The following is a 17,226-nucleotide window of genomic DNA, read 5'->3' as shown; positions in this document are numbered from 1 at the left end:
AAATAACCTTGATGCACAGGTGTGTGTTATTTCAGGTATGCCCATGAACCCTGACATAACCAACATTAATTACTTTAACTAAACAATTTACAAAGTTTTCAATCACCTTGCTTAATATTGAGCTGTCACTCCTTGTCACATTCTTATCTATAGCTGCAGCAGTAAAATATGTAGAAGAGGAAATTCCTTAACCACAAGACTGCCATATCAGTTAATATATATCATCAATTACAGTACCATCAAATTTGCAACATTGATTTTCATAGGATAATCATTTATTTACAAAAACAGCTGATGCAAATTTATATATTTCCCCCTTTTTATTTTAAATTAAACATGTCGTAATAATGATTTCAGAGAGGTTATATGATTGTGTATATTACCCTCACCTAACTGCATAGGTTATATTTGTTTATAATATTAGTTATAAATTTTTTTAACAGGTTATATGGCCCTATATAAATAGTTGTTTGTAAATATAACCCGAGCCGCTAGGCGAGGGTTATATTGCAAACAACCGTTTATATACAGCCATATAACCTGTCTGAATATTTAAAACATCTTTTTTAGAGGAATAAAGCAAGATTTCTTTACAAATCGACAGCAGCCGTGTATATAAAACTATATAAACGTCACGATTATCCAATGAAAAGCGACATTACAAACGTGCAGTATTATAATGGGCCATATAACTGGACACAAAACTTTATAAAACTAAAATATATTATGAGACAAAGATAAATTATCAGGTTGGTACAGAAAAAAAGATAAAAAAATAACATATATCAGATCAAAATACTAATCAGATCTTGTTTGAGTATAAAAATTAAAGCGTTATTAAGAATATACATTGGTAATGTTGATACAAACAATTAATGCAACAAAGCTACATGAGATCTGGTTGCAATGGAATACATTGTATTAAAGAAAATACTTTGAACATCAATAATCTTTAGATTTCCTGGTGCCAAAAAGAAAATATTATTAACATTTGTTGAGAATATATTATATTTCTACTCAACTGTGCTCAAAATACATTGTACATTAGTTACTTAAGTGTTTGAACAAGTTAAAAAAAATTATTAGTTGTATAACAATTTTACTGATTATTTAGCACATTTATTTAACATGTACAAACACTTATATTTGGATTGGTAGGAAATGCAGATGTGACTAAATTACATTGTAAAAACAATAGTTCTATTTTCATCAACAGTCGATGTTACATGGGAAAGTTCCCACATGCTGTCAGATATGGGCTATATTTTATTCTACAGTGTCTTAAACCAGAAATATACTAGAAAACAGTGATAGGTTGTATAAATTGTTTTAGAATTATATATTAAACACAAGCTATCGGTAGGACAGCGAGCTAACTATTCTTGGAGCTTATCATTAAGAAAAGGGGTATAACTCGGTAAAGAGGTAATTCAGAATTATGGGACCTACCTGTCCCAATCAATGTTAAACAAGTGTATGAAGTTCATCTTCAAAATTTTTAAAGCTGTTAACTTGCATGCAGAAACTTAATTAACCAAAGTTTGACGCTGACACCAACACCAGGGTAAGTACAATACACGTAAAAATAAACTCTTCAAATTAATACTAAGATATTAACACTCTATGGGATCTAATATAACTTGATGATTCTAACTGCAAGTAATTCAATTTTAACCTATAACCTTGAAACTATTTTTTTTTTGGCTTAATAGCCAATGTTGTTCATAAGGATATCACATTAACAATCAAAACCTTCTTCCCCTAAACCCCCTACAATCCAAATATTAATTCTCTCAAAATATTTTATACATACATTTGTATATGATTAAAAACTATGCTGGAATTGATTCCTGTATGCCATATGGGCCAGTTTGAAATCACAACACATCAAAACATCTGATTAATAAAATACTGATATAAATTGCATACAAATGTACATATTGATATAGTCTGTACACATTACACATGAACACTTACATGGCATATAATCTCGAAAGCAAAAATAATATATATTAAATTTTCCATAAAATATACTACAAAATAATGCAATTTTTTTCTGAACAAAAAGTAATTTTCATTATCAATATTAAAATATTGCTTATTTTCCTTTCCACTACCTAACCACAGAAAATCACAGCTACCCCAAAAAATTTATTGCCAGACAAAAAAAATCCTTTTACTAAACATTGAAGGGGGGTCTGGCAATAAGAATCCAATTATTACATAATTATATTGAAATGTAAATAATAAATACTGGGATAGATGTTGAAAAAAATAATTAAACTTTGGTTCTAAACTTAAAACAGATGCTAAGCATTCACACTTTTTTTTGAATTTCATAAAATTTTAGATAGGAAAAAAATTTGCGATAAAGATATTTTACCTATCCTTACCTACCCTACTAAAAATGGCATGGGCTAGCAGGAGGGTAAACAAGTAAATAAGTCTTCTATAAAACTATTGAGTTCAACAAGTATATAATATTTATAAAAACAAGTTAATATCATCAACTTAGTGCAGTAACAGGCTAACTCTTTACATAACTTAATAGCAGTTAACCTGTTATTGCACTAAGGTGACAATATGATCATGCTACCAAAAACTCCCTCCAATATGTAAGCATCTTCAAGAAATTCAGAGTTCAAGTAATTAATAGTAATGTAAGAGTTTTAGTTTATAAAATAAATATTTTCCAAAATCAAAAATTTCCTTTTAAATACAGCAGTCGTTTCTTTTTTGTACAAAATGAAAAAAAAAAAAAAAAAAACCCAAAACTCAAGAAAAAAAGCAACATAGTTTCTTTGGCATAAACAATATATCATAATGTAAAACTGCAAAGTAAAAATTTACAATAAATATAATGACAAAAAGTAGAAATGTATCCATATCAACATGGATGGCCCCACAATTCACTGTTTTGTCAGTTGGCGTGATGTATGGACAAGGGCAATCCCATACACTAACCCCCAACCCTTAGTAGAGACATAAAATTATAAGTTCATAGAAAATTTCATTTATGGAATGCATGAATATAAATAAATATCACAAGCTTGCAGTACATTAATTTTTCCTGTTGGTATATTTTGGGTTGGCTTTTAAGTCACAATGACCCTCTGGTTACCTCCCAGAAGTCCTGTTAGATCTCAGGTGCTTCTTTGTATAATAACATTTTTGTATAAAGCAGGCATTTGAATAGAACCACTGACCAGTAAGCTAGTACAGCTACCTTGATAACTTTTCACACATGAAAAAATACAAGTCCATTACAGGATTTGAACCCACAGCAGTTGGGGTGCAAAAGATAAAAAGTCTTACTAACTCAGCCATAGATGAACCCCATTCTGTTTAAGTACTTAATTGTATGTACATATCTTATTATGAAACACCTTTACCTTTAAGCATGCATATTATGTGAAAATGCGATTATCATAAATTTCTTAATGCTTGATTTGTTTCTCTCAGATACTGCAGAATTATTGTACATCTTCAGATTTAGATATATTTTTTATATTTTTGTTTCTTTTTTGCCGCACACAATTTCTAAAAGACCTTAAGTGATAAATGGGCATTCATCTACCAGGCTTTAAAAAGCATTGTGTAATTACATGTATATTTCTCCGACTGCCACACATGAATCAGCAATGGAGAACAAATGGCCTATAACTAAACTGGACGGAAAAAAACACCTACCACAACCTTGATAAAAACTCAAACCACACCAAAAACGGCAATTGTTATCACAAAAATACTTTTTTATCTTGATGTTTTTTTTGAGAACTTAGTGATAATATCCATGAATTATTTTCCTTGAAAAAAAATTAATGTAATTCAAGGATAGCTATTCAGTTATAAAATACATGTATCAAAACATTATTCAAAAGCCTAATTAAAGCCTTAGAAATATATAGTTTTAGCTTGCATAGATTATAGTACAATACAAAAATAAATGCAATAAAAAGAATTGATTATATCAAAACTTCCTCCAAAAATCACAATTATAGCTTAACCCCAAACACAAGGTGTCAAGCTAGGCTTTTTTGGGAATATTGCTTTATTAACTGTGTCCAACTTAAGGTCTGCACTCCAGTAGACACTTTTATATTCTTCATTTTGGTGAATATCTATAGCACTGTCTACATGTCCGTTTCCAATTTTCTTGAGGAAAGGCACCATTGGGTTAATGGATCTGATCAAGTTTTCAATGCCGTGGTTTACAAACACTTAAACATTCAAATACAAAGAGCATCTTCTGTCTGTTCGTAACATACATTTCACACACTTAACACAAAAGAAGACACATATAATGTGTGAAACGTGTAATATCACATGAAGGTTGTATCATCATAGTTTGTTTTATGTTTTGACCTGGCTTCAAACAGATCTCGGATAAGACTAGCCTTCTCTTTCTCTAGCTGTGTAATTCTGTCACTCTTTGACCCCACTTCCTGAAAATAACAAATACAAAACCAGTATGCTTGAATGGCTTAGGTATTAATAGCCAATGTGCATGTACAGACAAGAAAATACATTGGAAAGCCTTGCTTTGATTGGCTGAAGAAGTCAATGTACACATTAATTATACAGACAAGAAATTGTACTGAATAATGTCTTATTTTGATATTACTGAGTGTTAATAAAAATGAAGGAAATATCTAAAATTTAACTAAACACTGCTGAAACTCCATGAACCTGATAAATAATCTATGACATTTTCATATTGAATGTGTTCTAGATTTCCTTACTATCTATTGCATATGGGTAGCCCCTTGTGGCTGAAGGGTTGCCTTTAATGGTTAAGGCTTAAGAACTGCAATCATCATTTATTCCTGCGTGATCATAAGAGGTGACTTAATTGGTTCCAATTATTGGAGTCTATGCATCTCTAAGCATCAGCAGGTGAAATGGTTTCGACTCCTGTTTGTGATTTAAGTTTGAATAGATCTGAGGTTAGCCAAATTGTTGTTTCAGCACCATATGACCTAAATTGTGTTGTTGCACCATAAAACCAAACAAAAACATCTATTGATGAGTAATAATACAGTATCTAAATCTAAGCCTTAATTGGTATCACTTCATACAAGTATTGAATTATACAATATTATATTTATATAAACATACCTGAGTCAGCTGTTTATTTTGCTCTTTGAGCCATTTCGTTGCCTTATCATCAGGAAATGCACTACTTCTAATGGCAAGATTCATATGAGCTGGAAATCCCTGTAAAAAAACAGAACATTTAATTTTTAATCATCTATTTTTAATAACATTTGCATGCTTCTTCTCTGACTAAAACAATTTATCCAAAGAGAGTTAGCAGCAATAAATAAACAAAACATAGAGATAAATAAGTTTGAAAATCTGTGTCACATACTTATAGGCTTAAGCGATAACCTAGAAAACTGACTTAAACAACATCCCGAAGTTAAGGCTTAAACAACAGTCTAGAGGTCAGGCTTAAGCAACATCCGGGAAGGTCATAGATTATTTATTCATAACTACATATTGACTTTCATGTATTTTATTCAATGAAAAAATTAATCAGCTTTAAAATGCAAAAACATAATTACAATGCTTTGAAAAATAATATTAATTTTGTTTATTTACATTAATGTTGTTTTAACACATTAATTTTTTGGTCATATCTAGGTGGTCACCCCAACTGTCTGGCTTTTCGATATAACTAACCAGTAATTACCAATTTCTCAGCAAGGTGAGCAACTACTTATTACATTTGAGCAAGTTCTAATCCCACTTAATTCCTAAATTATTGGTGAGAGACAAATGACCATTTAGATTCGATATCCCAGTCTAATTAGCACAATCAAGATTCACCTTGTCTGAGGATTGTACCAGTGAATACTGGATTACAAATCTCATTCTCTCCCTATTCAGCTTAAGCAAGCAGACGAAAAAAGCATCATTTTCGATCACAATACTGGACAAGGGAAAAAAAAAATTCTTAGAAAAAGGCCAAAAACTCTTACGGATTCTGAAGTCTGCATGAGTGTTTTCAGGTTCATATTAACATCTGTAATTCTGCTGCGTACAAAGTCCATCCTCTCTTGTTGTGACTGTAATGTTACATCCTGTAAATTAATAGAAAACAAATAGTTGAAATAAATGTTTTAATGCTTTGTTGTGACTAAGATTAAAGCTGACTTGGGGTTCGCTACTCTGAGTAAACCAGTATTGGTCAGTGGTGTTGTATGAGGAGATATAATAGTAACACTTGTACAGCTCAAACATATGGCCCCTGTGTTGATAGATAGACACCTTAACCACTAGACCATTGCTCCTGTTTAATCAGAAATAATGTCAATATGAGTACTGTATGACATAATCATTTAATATACCGTCACATAAGTGCAGTAGCAGGTTAAATCCTTCTATTAGGAGTTAACCAGTTATTGCACTAAAGTTACGACATATAATAATAAACATTGAATTAAAGTGGATGTAAACAGCACAGAATTAAGTGGATGGTAACCATCAAATCAATATGCTTTGATACATTTAGAGAAACAAACAATAATTTTTTACCAAACAAGAGGGCCATGATGGCCCTGAAATTGCCCACCTGTATATACGCCCCTGGGGTAGGGCCAATTTTAACCCAAGGGTTTTTATTTGAACAATTTTGGTAGACACCCATTAGGAGATGTTAATCCACATTTTACTGTAATCTTTATTAATCCAAATTCTCACTCAACTCTAAGTGTAGAAGTGATGAGTAAAATTTGCATATGAATTCACAAATATTAATAAATATTGCTTATAGAATAACATTCAAACACTACTCACACTGCAGGATGTTTTTTCAGCATAGTTTTGTTTGTCGGTGACGACTGAGATCTGTTTATGATACCAGTCTCTGGCTCGTTCTACGACCTCGAGACCCTGTAACAACACGTCCTTCTCTTGTTCTAGCTGCTTCATCCTCCGAATCTATAAATAGCCGAAAACATTTTTTAAGCCTTATCTCACTATATACATAAATGGACTCATCCATCTTTCAATCTGGACTTAACCATTTATCATTTTTTGTGAATTTTTTTTTCAATTTGTAATGATGGAATAATGAACGGTGCAGACCATGATAAGACGGCACTGGTTGTATGGGTAGAAACTGATGCTGCCTGTAAGATAATAGTTACAAAGCATCTATACCTTTATTCCCCTTGTCATAGGTATGTGGGGGTCGTACATTATACTCTTTCTTTTATTATTTTAGCACTTGTCAGGTTACACAAACACTTTTTAAAGTGTTTCACAAAAACTTTTCAAGTTTAAGAGAGATTTTCCCAGAATTATTTCAAGAGCTAAAATTACCTGGTTGATTGAATTTGGTGAAGGAGAGGGCCAGTAGTACATGTCTGCATATTGATAATATTTGAAAATTAGGTAAATAATGCATCTCTATAGACTGTTGAAAGAGAAACTGTAAATAAATTCATAAAAGATAACATAGTTGGGACTTCTCTACAAATCCCAAATTTATCTGAAAATTTTCAGCTTAATCCATGTCTGATAAAATAGCACAAGTTCTGCATCCAAATTTGTGTTGATATTTTTTAGGTCCTTTGAGAACATTGATTCCAGCATATTAGTGTTGAAGAATTGAATTAAGCTGTTGTTAGGCCCTCAAAGGCTTGAGAGATGTTGATTATTGAGAGATTATTTTTCGTGAACAGACTCAATCAAACAGAGTCTGCATAATATGGTATCAAATCTAAATAAACATGATAAAACACAATACAGAAATATTAAAAAACTGATCCTTAGTTATATGTACCCATGATCTTAATAACTAAATCTTATATCAGAATATGTAAACTATAATGTATTACGAAGTAGCTACGAATAATAAAATACTGTACCACATTATAGTCTATTCCACTTGAGAGGGTATGTCGTCTAGAATTTTGCCGTATTACCGGTTTTCTGGTTCCTCCTGTACCTGCTGGTGCCCCCTGTTGACTAGCTTCATGTTTTCGTATTTGATCAATATTTACTGGAAAAAAATAAAAAAAGGATTGAAATTTTAGTAGTTAAATGGCCAGTCTCAGTTTTAAATTAGAAAGGGTAATTATGATTTCTTAAATACCATGACAAAGTCTTGGACCTATTTTGTCCAGTGTCAAAGTTTTTTTACCATAGTAAGCGATTATTCATAATGCCATAGGGGCGATCGCTGGCGCTAATGCATCCAAATGACATCCAATAAAATAAATAAACTCATATGATTAACAAGAATTATACAATTTTTTGTAAGTCTCTGGAAAAATAAATCGGTTGAGAGGTGGTGGACAAGTACATTAAAGATATCTAGCTTGTTATTTAGGGTTAACAAAAGATTGTATTTAATGTTGTGAGACATTTTCACAAGACTGAGTTTGTACAATATATATCTATATATTTTTTAGCTTGTCTTCAAATTGCATTCATTAACAAAGTTATTATAAGGTTTACAGACTTTTATTTCCTTAAATCATTAATGTAGAAATGAGAGAGCATAATTAAGGTGAAAATCGGGAAATATCAAAAATATATATCTTTTAAGTTTAAAAAAGTTTAACATGTGATGAAAATAGGGAGATATTTTCAAAAATATATCTTTTAAGTTTTAATCAGTTTAACAAACTGGTTATGAGATAAAATTATAATAAACTTTCTAAAGATGTCAACACATTTTTGCTACTTAAACAGTTTTCAAATCTTAAGCAATTTAAACAAATATAACTATTTATTTAAAAATGAATCATTCAAAAAAGAAATAATCTGATTGGTTTGTTTGAAATTTTGACCTAAATTGTACAAAACCGCAAATTCAAAATGAGACAGACAAATATAGATAACAGACTTCACATTTTTTCAAAATAAAAGGCATATTTTTTACTTAGTCATCAAAACTTACTGAACTGTGAAAATCTTGTTTTGAATTAAATAAAAATGAAAAAAAAAATTATTATTTTTTGTGCGATTCGCGTCAATTATGATTTTATTAACAGCAAGGCTTTGAAGGTAAATTATCACCGCAAGATCAAATATATTGTCATGGAAATTAAATCTTATTTTACACCAGACAATTACAGTGGGATTTATAAAAGATAAAAATCTTTATTCACTCGTTTTTAATACAAGTTACCCTATTGAAGTAGATTTTACTGTCATTTCATACCCACTTATACCAGCTACATTGTGACTATGTATCTTTTATCAAGTAAACAAAATATATCAAAGTTTCTTAATCTTGTATGTTGACGGACACAATCAAATCACCTCAGATATTGGTTAAACAAGATAATTAAAACCTCTTACAGTATAGAAAATTTCAGTCAACTGAGACAAACTATCAAGCTATTCATAATGCTCATAACATTGGCAGATTTCTTTGTTGATATCAAATGTTACATTTGAAATTTTTTAGGAAATTTGAAGGAAAAAAGAAAAGAAACTGTTCATAATTATTCACATGCTTTTTGGCAAGAGAGACAAGAATCCATAACAATTTTGCATATTCAAATACAGCCACTAAATACAATTTGCTAACAAAATGGCAGCTCCAATTCACCAACACAATCTGTTTGACTTTTAAATACAGGTATACCCATCATAATCTATTTGACAATTACATATCTACGCAGATTCCCCTTTTTGGGATAAAAACTAATGTATTTGATTCATTCATTTTGTTATGGTATTTTTTATCTTATTTTTGGTTAAAGGCTGGAAACAAAATTGATATTTGGTTTTAAAAAACCTTTCAAAAAATACAGCCAAAGTATTTTTTTCGTTCATAAAAATACAGGCCTAGTACATTTTTCTTTCATAAAATACAGGCCAGGATATGATTTTATTGTGAGGCAGACCTTTGTTACAATAACAGTCAAACCTGTAATAAAGACCTTCTCTGAATAAAGATCACCCTGTAAATTAAGGCCACTCTGTGACAACTCTTTATTTACTATAAAGAACAATGTTATCCCCAAATAAAGACCACTTGTTTATAGAGTACATATGAGCCGCGTTTCGAAATACTAACGTTATGCGTAATACCAAAGTATTATGTTTGTATAATTATGTTTACTGCAGTTTTCATTGTTAATGGTTAATATTCATGTTTAGTTTGTCATTGCATTTATAACTAGTTAATACCATGTTTTATAATATTACATTGTCTTTTGTATAATTGTTTGATGTAGATATGTTGTAAATATGTTGAGATGGAAGATCGTTTTGGCGAATATGCAGCCTCGTTAAATAAAGCCTTTATTATTATTATTATGCGTTAGCGACCAGCATGGATCCAAACCAGCCTGCGCATCCGCGCAGTCTGATCAGGATCCATGCTGTTCGCTTACAAACCATATTTTAAGTAGAGAAACTGATAGCGAACAGCATGGATCCTGATCAGACTGCACGGATGCGCAGGCTGGTCTGGATCCATGCTGGTCACACACGCACTATGTTGGTTTTGTCATGATGCGGCTCATATCTGTTTTCTTCCTTGGATGGCCTCTGTAAACAGGTTTGACTGTTGTATGGATATTTTCTATAATTTGTGCCCCAAAACCTTAAGAAACTGTAACAAAACAATACAGAACTGTCAGTCAGAGTTTATACACTACCTATGCTGTTTTAATCAAAATAATTAAGTCAATATGCACTTTATCAAAATCACAGTTGCCAATATTAATTGACTTAAATGTCAGCATAAAATACTCCAGAGTGCAATTTAACTTTTACCATAAAATGACATTCATTCAATACCAACAGGTGTTTCTCTTTCATGAGACCTTTTATAATGCACTACTTTAGTTATTTGTTTATTTAAAACATTAGCAGATCTTCTTTATATATTTACTAGCAGTAAAACAATTAGGCATTCCAAATGCAAATTTTTTTAAAATATAATTTCCCAATTTCAAGATTTAATTGCAAAACAGTTGTAAGTCCTTCTTTTTTCATGTAAGTTAATGCAGTTTTGCAATCAACCCTCAAATTGTCAGTCACTGTCTCAGACTCTGCATTAAAAACATTGTTAATTTTCTTTGAAAAAGTATTTACGTTCTAAAGCGAATCCCTTAAAAATTACTTATGCAAGGAAATATGAATACAGAGTCTACCAATAGAAGATATTTTTATTTATTATATATGCTGCAGGTTCTATTTAAGTTACTCTAAAATTTGTATTTTCAAGACCCTTTTTTCATCTCTACAGTATAAATGATGATGGTGATATTCTTAAAATGTTGAAATATAAAGCCTGGCAGGTGACAAATTAAAGATCAGGAAATAAGTAAAAAGGTTTTATAACATATCAATATAAATCCTGTGAAATATTGTAGAGTGGATAAACATAGTAAGATAATATTTTGCAAACTTTTTGTTTTAAAATCTTGTTTACCACTACAGAGGAGATAATTATGCTGTCTGTAACCAAATTGGGATCTTTATAGGGCTAATTAATCGAATTCTGGTACAGCAAAATTTCACATATCTTAACTCTTTAAACCATTCCCCTAGCAGCAGAATCTTCTAAATGGGACTTATGTCCAGTTTCTATTTTTGGGACTGTAACTACTCTTTACCAAATTTTGGGATACATGTAGCATTGAGATTGGTAAGATTACAATATAAAGCCTGATCAGACTACACAAAAATTTAAGTCAACCCTGGCCTGGCTCTATACTGGCGGCAATGGCTTATCATGACTTTTGGTTCCGGCAGACTATAATGGGTTAAAGTTTTTTTAACAAAATGTTGTACATATTCAATCATGTATAATGCTTATCTGAGATTCTCGAAATGCACAATGCAATATATTGTAAAAATTGATATCAATTAGATTATATTGTAAAAATTGATATCAATTAGATTGAATTTACAAGTATGCGCTTTCTCGGATAAAACAAAATGACAAACAAATACATTTAAAACAAGAAAATTAAATGCATATATCTAAAAAGAGTGACAAATATATGTATAACTAATGACTGGATAGACTTCATTCTATAAATTGAAGTATCTATTTTACATCTTTGTACTTCAAAGTCATTTTGTACCATATCCATTTATCACACCAAATCTATACATTCAATTGCAAGGGCCTGACATTTCACCAACGACTGAAAACAAGTAAGGCTGTGCGCCTCTTATCACGGCAATAAGCGTCTTGTCACATGGATCATTGACTTAAACACTTGTATCACCTTGATCATTGAAAAGTCTGATCACTATTAAACTTCAAAGGAGTGATAACATCTGACACATGCTCAATACAAGAGAGAAAAAAACTTTTTTCATTATAAAATGGTATCAAATGATTAAGTTGCAATTTTATAAAGCTACCTGACGTCCTTGAAATTTTAATTTCAAATTAATGGAATTTAAACAAGGATATACATGTAATAAAACTTATTACAAAATCATATGTTAAATTTATATATTTCTTTATCATCATCTTTATAAATATTCAATTTTAAGTGCCTCAGTTGATCAATGTAAGATTTTCAAACTTTATGATGCTTTTAGGATTTTGGACTCTTCTATTATATCAATTTGCTTGCTACATGTAAATACTGTAAATTTTTATTATACAAAAACTGCCACATTTTATTTTTATATATAAACCATATAATCTGACCTTTATCATTAATTTACATGCTGTAAAATCAATACTTTTATACTTTTTTCAATACATCAATTGATCATTATGTTTAAAATAATAGCATAATTGCTGTTTTCAGCACTAATAATAAAATTACGAGAATGACCGACATAGAGCTCCCAATAGTTTGTGTCCTAACAATAGATCTATTGTGACAAACAGTGAATGGCCACAGGTTAGACAAGTTTGTAAACAACCGTTGCAATATAACAAAGCTAATTAGTACAATAACGGGGAGCTAATATCGTTGACATCTTTCCAAAAATAATGGATATTATTTTGGGTGTCAAACAAAACTAGCAGGCCGTATAAACTACGTCTTACTCAATCAACAGACTGTACTTGAAGAGATTTAATCGTAATCCACTATCGTTCATAAAACAAACAAATGTTTGATCCTTTTTGTTGTCTGCAACACAAGATCTTCTGAATGTCAGAATTTTTTCTGCACACAAAAAATACCCTTGATATGTTTAAACAGGAAACAATTAACCAGGTGGCTTTTACAAACATATTTTCATGCCTTCATTTTCAACAAATTATATGAGACTTCATTCATTCTATTTATTAGAATAATGTATTATAAGTATAAAGGAAAATAATTAAAAAAAAATATAAAATAAAAAAAAACATGACAAGAAACAAAATAACAAAACATATCAACAATGTTTTTTTCCCATTACAATGCAGGTCACTATTTGAGTATTTTATTTAATTAATTTATTTTGTGATGTTCAATTCAGGGCTAAATTGACCTTAATATGACTTTAATTTCCATTATTAATTTTAATGGTTAGTAAAGGAATATACATGTACATGTGATATTTGATCATGTTGATGATGTTCATTCCAATTTTTAACAGTCGTTACAGAGAGTAAAAAATTCACAAATTAAAATTGATGGTAATTTTCTTTAAAATCATGCAGTTTTCCCAGGTTACACCCCAAATTAGCAATTTTAACAATATTTTCCCCCAAAATCAAGAGACTTAAAGGCCTCTTCCCAATCAAGTGGAAAAAAAACAACTTACAAAATGTAAAACTATAAAACCATTACAAAAACCCTATTGATTACTTCTAAAGGCTGTTGACTTAATTACCTTTTTTTGGACCACAAATCAATAGAATTGATGTATTAAAAACAGGTAAAACCACAGACATTTGGGGTTTGGAGCTCAAAACGCCTTTAAAATCCAAATAAAATGCATATTTGTCAATCCCAGCACATGTACTGATCATATATATCAAAAAAACTTAATATAAGCCGTTTTGAAAACATTTCATATTTCAACATCTATAATTATAGATGTTGAAATATGAAATGTTTTCAAAACGGCTTATATTAAGTTTTTTTGATATATATGATCAGTACATGTGCTGGGATTGACAAATATGCATTTTATTTGGATTTTAAAGGCGTTTTGAGCTCCAAACCCCAAATGTCTGTGGGTAAAACCCATTGAAGTATGTCTGAATTGCAATATGTTACCACATGGTGGCACTTTATTACTATGAAGGAGCTTGTTTAGCACAGAAATCAATATCTTAGACCCAAGATCTATGTTTTTTTATATTAAAGAATAGCAATAATCTATACAGCTGTTTGCTTTATTTTTGCTTAAATATTCAATGCTGAATGAAGGACATAAGGCGCTGTAATAAGAGAAAAAAAAAGGTTTTAGTAGATCATGCAAATTACAAAATATTTTTAATGAAAACAACACTCTTCTACACATATTTTAATTTATATTTCATTTTATTTTTGTTGCATGTAAAGATCATGCACTCCCTCCCACATAACATAAGGGGTTCCTCTCTCTTAATTTGAAAGATGCCAAAGCCCCTTTGATTTTGGGGAAGAATTGTCACTCAAATTGCTGGTTTGGGAAAGAAAAAAAGCTTATAAATGTAAGTAAGAATTTTTTTGGAACACTTCACATTGAATTGTTCTTTAAGGAAATTTCTCTTACAAAGGCCTTACATACGCCTGTGTTATATTATGTAAAAACCCCATGACTGTTTTCCATTTAGTTGGAATCTCCAAAATGCTTTCTGAGTTTATATTATCTGGACAAGGAAATCACAGACCATGTTCAGCTTTGGCCAGTCTATTAAGTGTGACCTTCATCATGGTGGCAAGGAGTCTTATATTGTCTTAATAAATAGTGAAATTTTTGTGCAATTTTATTTCAAAAACATTTAATAGATGAAAAAGTTATGGATTGTACAAGAAAAATACCCCTCCATCAACCTATGTTGACCTTTGATCTCCAAATGTGAAATTGATCTTGCAGGTCAAGATCTGGGTGTTCAAATGCATGACATGGCATTTTATTATGGTAAATATTTGTGCCAAGTTACAATTGTTACATGCATTTCAAAATCCTTGATCAATAGAAAAGATGTGCATAGGACACAAAATTTGAGGACCTATAATTAACAGACGAGACCATGTTCTACTTTGACCTCTGAGTGTGAGCTTGACGGAGGTTGGGTCTAGGTGTTGCTAATGACATAGGGTCTTACCATGGTGCAGAGCATTTGTGCCAAGTTATTTCAGAATCCCTTTAAGAATGGCTGTGTTATGGACCAAATACAAAGTGTGGTAGAGGGACGGACGGACAGAACCCATTTCTATATCCCCCTTATTTCTTTGAAAAGAAAAGAATGGGGACTGTAACTATAATTTATTTTTAATATGAAGATTTACTATTTAAAAAATGATATTTAAAGAACTAAAGTATGGGAGTTTTAAGAATTTGATAAAACATTTACAGTGAACTGAAGGAGTAATATTTTTAAGTTACAACTTACATTATATAAGTTTGTGTTAGTATGCCTATACCATAGTGTCAGAAGGAGTCAGGACATTTTAGTACTGAAATTTTTTGAAAATTTGCATTCAATTACCTATGTGCAGTGATTTTTCTCACTTAATTGGGAAGAGGCCTGAGCCTCTTGATTTTGGGAAAAATTATCGCTAAAATTGCTGATTTGGGAAGTAAAAAAGCTGGTTTAAGTTCAGATTTTTGGGAAAACTGCATGATTTTAAACAAAATTTCAATTGGGAAGAGGCCTTTTTTCGGAGTCTGTTATATAAGTAGAAAAATCACTGATGTGTAACCAAACTAACAAGCTTTCCTGAATACAGAACTAAGCAGTAATTACCAACATCTCTGTAAGTGACTTGGCCTACAGTTTGTGCGGACAAGTGAGAATTTCTAGGAATTTAATTCTAAAAATATCAAACAAACAAGTAATGAAATACTTCTGATAAAACATACAAGGAAATCAAAATCAGATTTTACCAGCCCTGCTGAAAAAGACCTTACCATAGATTTCATGCTTCTTCTGATCAGAAAGTTTGGAATCACTGTGTACTGTGTGTAATTTTCCTCTGTGACCAGGTGGGGATATCTGCTGATCCTTTTGCCAGTTTTTCAGCTCATTCATTATACGTCCATTCATATCTTTAGGAGGCAGGACTGGAGCAGCATCAGATTCTCTTTCCTGAGGTCTACGGTATGGAGGTGGGCGATCTGGTCTAGATACAGGCACATCGCTAAAATTAACTTCCTTTGGTCTTTGTAACTCTGCAAGAGCACTTTTAGGTCTATATGGTATTTTAGTGTGTTCCTTTCTAACCTGGTTTCCATCTGTACTATGTCTTGGATGGAATGAGGATGGTCTCACATTCTGATTTCTATCATCAGATATCCGTGAATGTTCTGGTTTAACATGAGTTTTCACTGCAGCCTGCTGGGTTTGGTCTCGAGTGTAAATCTGATTCCTCAACTCAATGTTCTGTGACTGTAAAACATTATTTGGTCGAACAGTTGCTGTATTTGGTCCAGAGGTATTTGAACTTATCACCTGACTGCCCATTTTGGGACGGGTTCTATGCCCGCTGTACACACTCTGATTTGGCAAGATTCTATCGGCCCGCATTCTTTCAGTTGGTACAATGTTCTCATAGTCTGGTGGTTGTGCAGGCCTTAAATTGTCTGTTTGCAAATTTACATTCCCTGCCCCTGGCCCTTGCTTGTGGGTATTTTGTTGAGGAATTTCACGTCTCCTTTGACTAGTATCTTGCTTAAAATTTGCACCAGTGTTCTTCAACAGAGATAACTTTAAACCAGTTACAAAATTCTCGAAGGTAAGTCTCCCATTTCTTGGTGCCACTTTCCTGAGAGTGTCAATAACTCCGCTAGGTAATCCTGAAACTCCTTCCTCATGCCAACGGCTTTCAATGTCGCGTAAACGAACATAACCTGTTCGCTCTTCGTCTAATATATCGAATAGAATCCTCAAAGACGTCACGAACTGTTTCGGGAGCCCATCAGTAGACGAGGACGAGCCATTCACGCCAATGCTTGTCATTTTCGTTTTGTCGCTTTTTGTTTACAATCCACCAGCCGCATCGTCCAAAACTATGAATGAACCGGAAGGATTTTTCCCATACTTTTTAGAAACGACAATTTGATTGGTCGAACTGAAAGTAAAAAATACAAATCGGACACAAATGTCAAAACGAATTAATCAAGCATTTTGCTTTC

General features: G+C 31.5%; 1 protein-coding gene across 1 annotated transcript; it reads right to left on the bottom strand.

The window, feature by feature from the left end:
- Positions 1-2,751: 2,751 nt before the first annotated feature.
- On the bottom strand, positions 2,752-17,152 carry LOC132753689 (uncharacterized). Its single transcript, XM_060744185.1, has 6 exons — positions 16,003-17,152; positions 7,878-8,011; positions 6,802-6,945; positions 5,985-6,086; positions 5,119-5,217; positions 2,752-4,445 (listed from the first exon to the last, which is right to left on the bottom strand). The coding sequence occupies exons 1-6, from the start codon at positions 17,048-17,050 to the stop codon at positions 4,323-4,325; spliced, it is 1,650 nt and encodes a 549-aa protein (XP_060600168.1). The 5' UTR covers positions 17,051-17,152; the 3' UTR covers positions 2,752-4,322.
- Positions 17,153-17,226: the final 74 nt, after the last annotated feature.

This window comes from Ruditapes philippinarum, unplaced genomic scaffold (genome assembly GCF_026571515.1).
Source record: "Ruditapes philippinarum isolate M1 unplaced genomic scaffold, ASM2657151v2 ctg1797_1_1_1_1, whole genome shotgun sequence".
NCBI lineage: Eukaryota > Metazoa > Mollusca > Bivalvia > Venerida > Veneridae > Ruditapes > Ruditapes philippinarum.
Note: the sequence above shows the minus strand (reverse complement) of the source record. Positions and strands in the feature narration are given on the sequence as shown.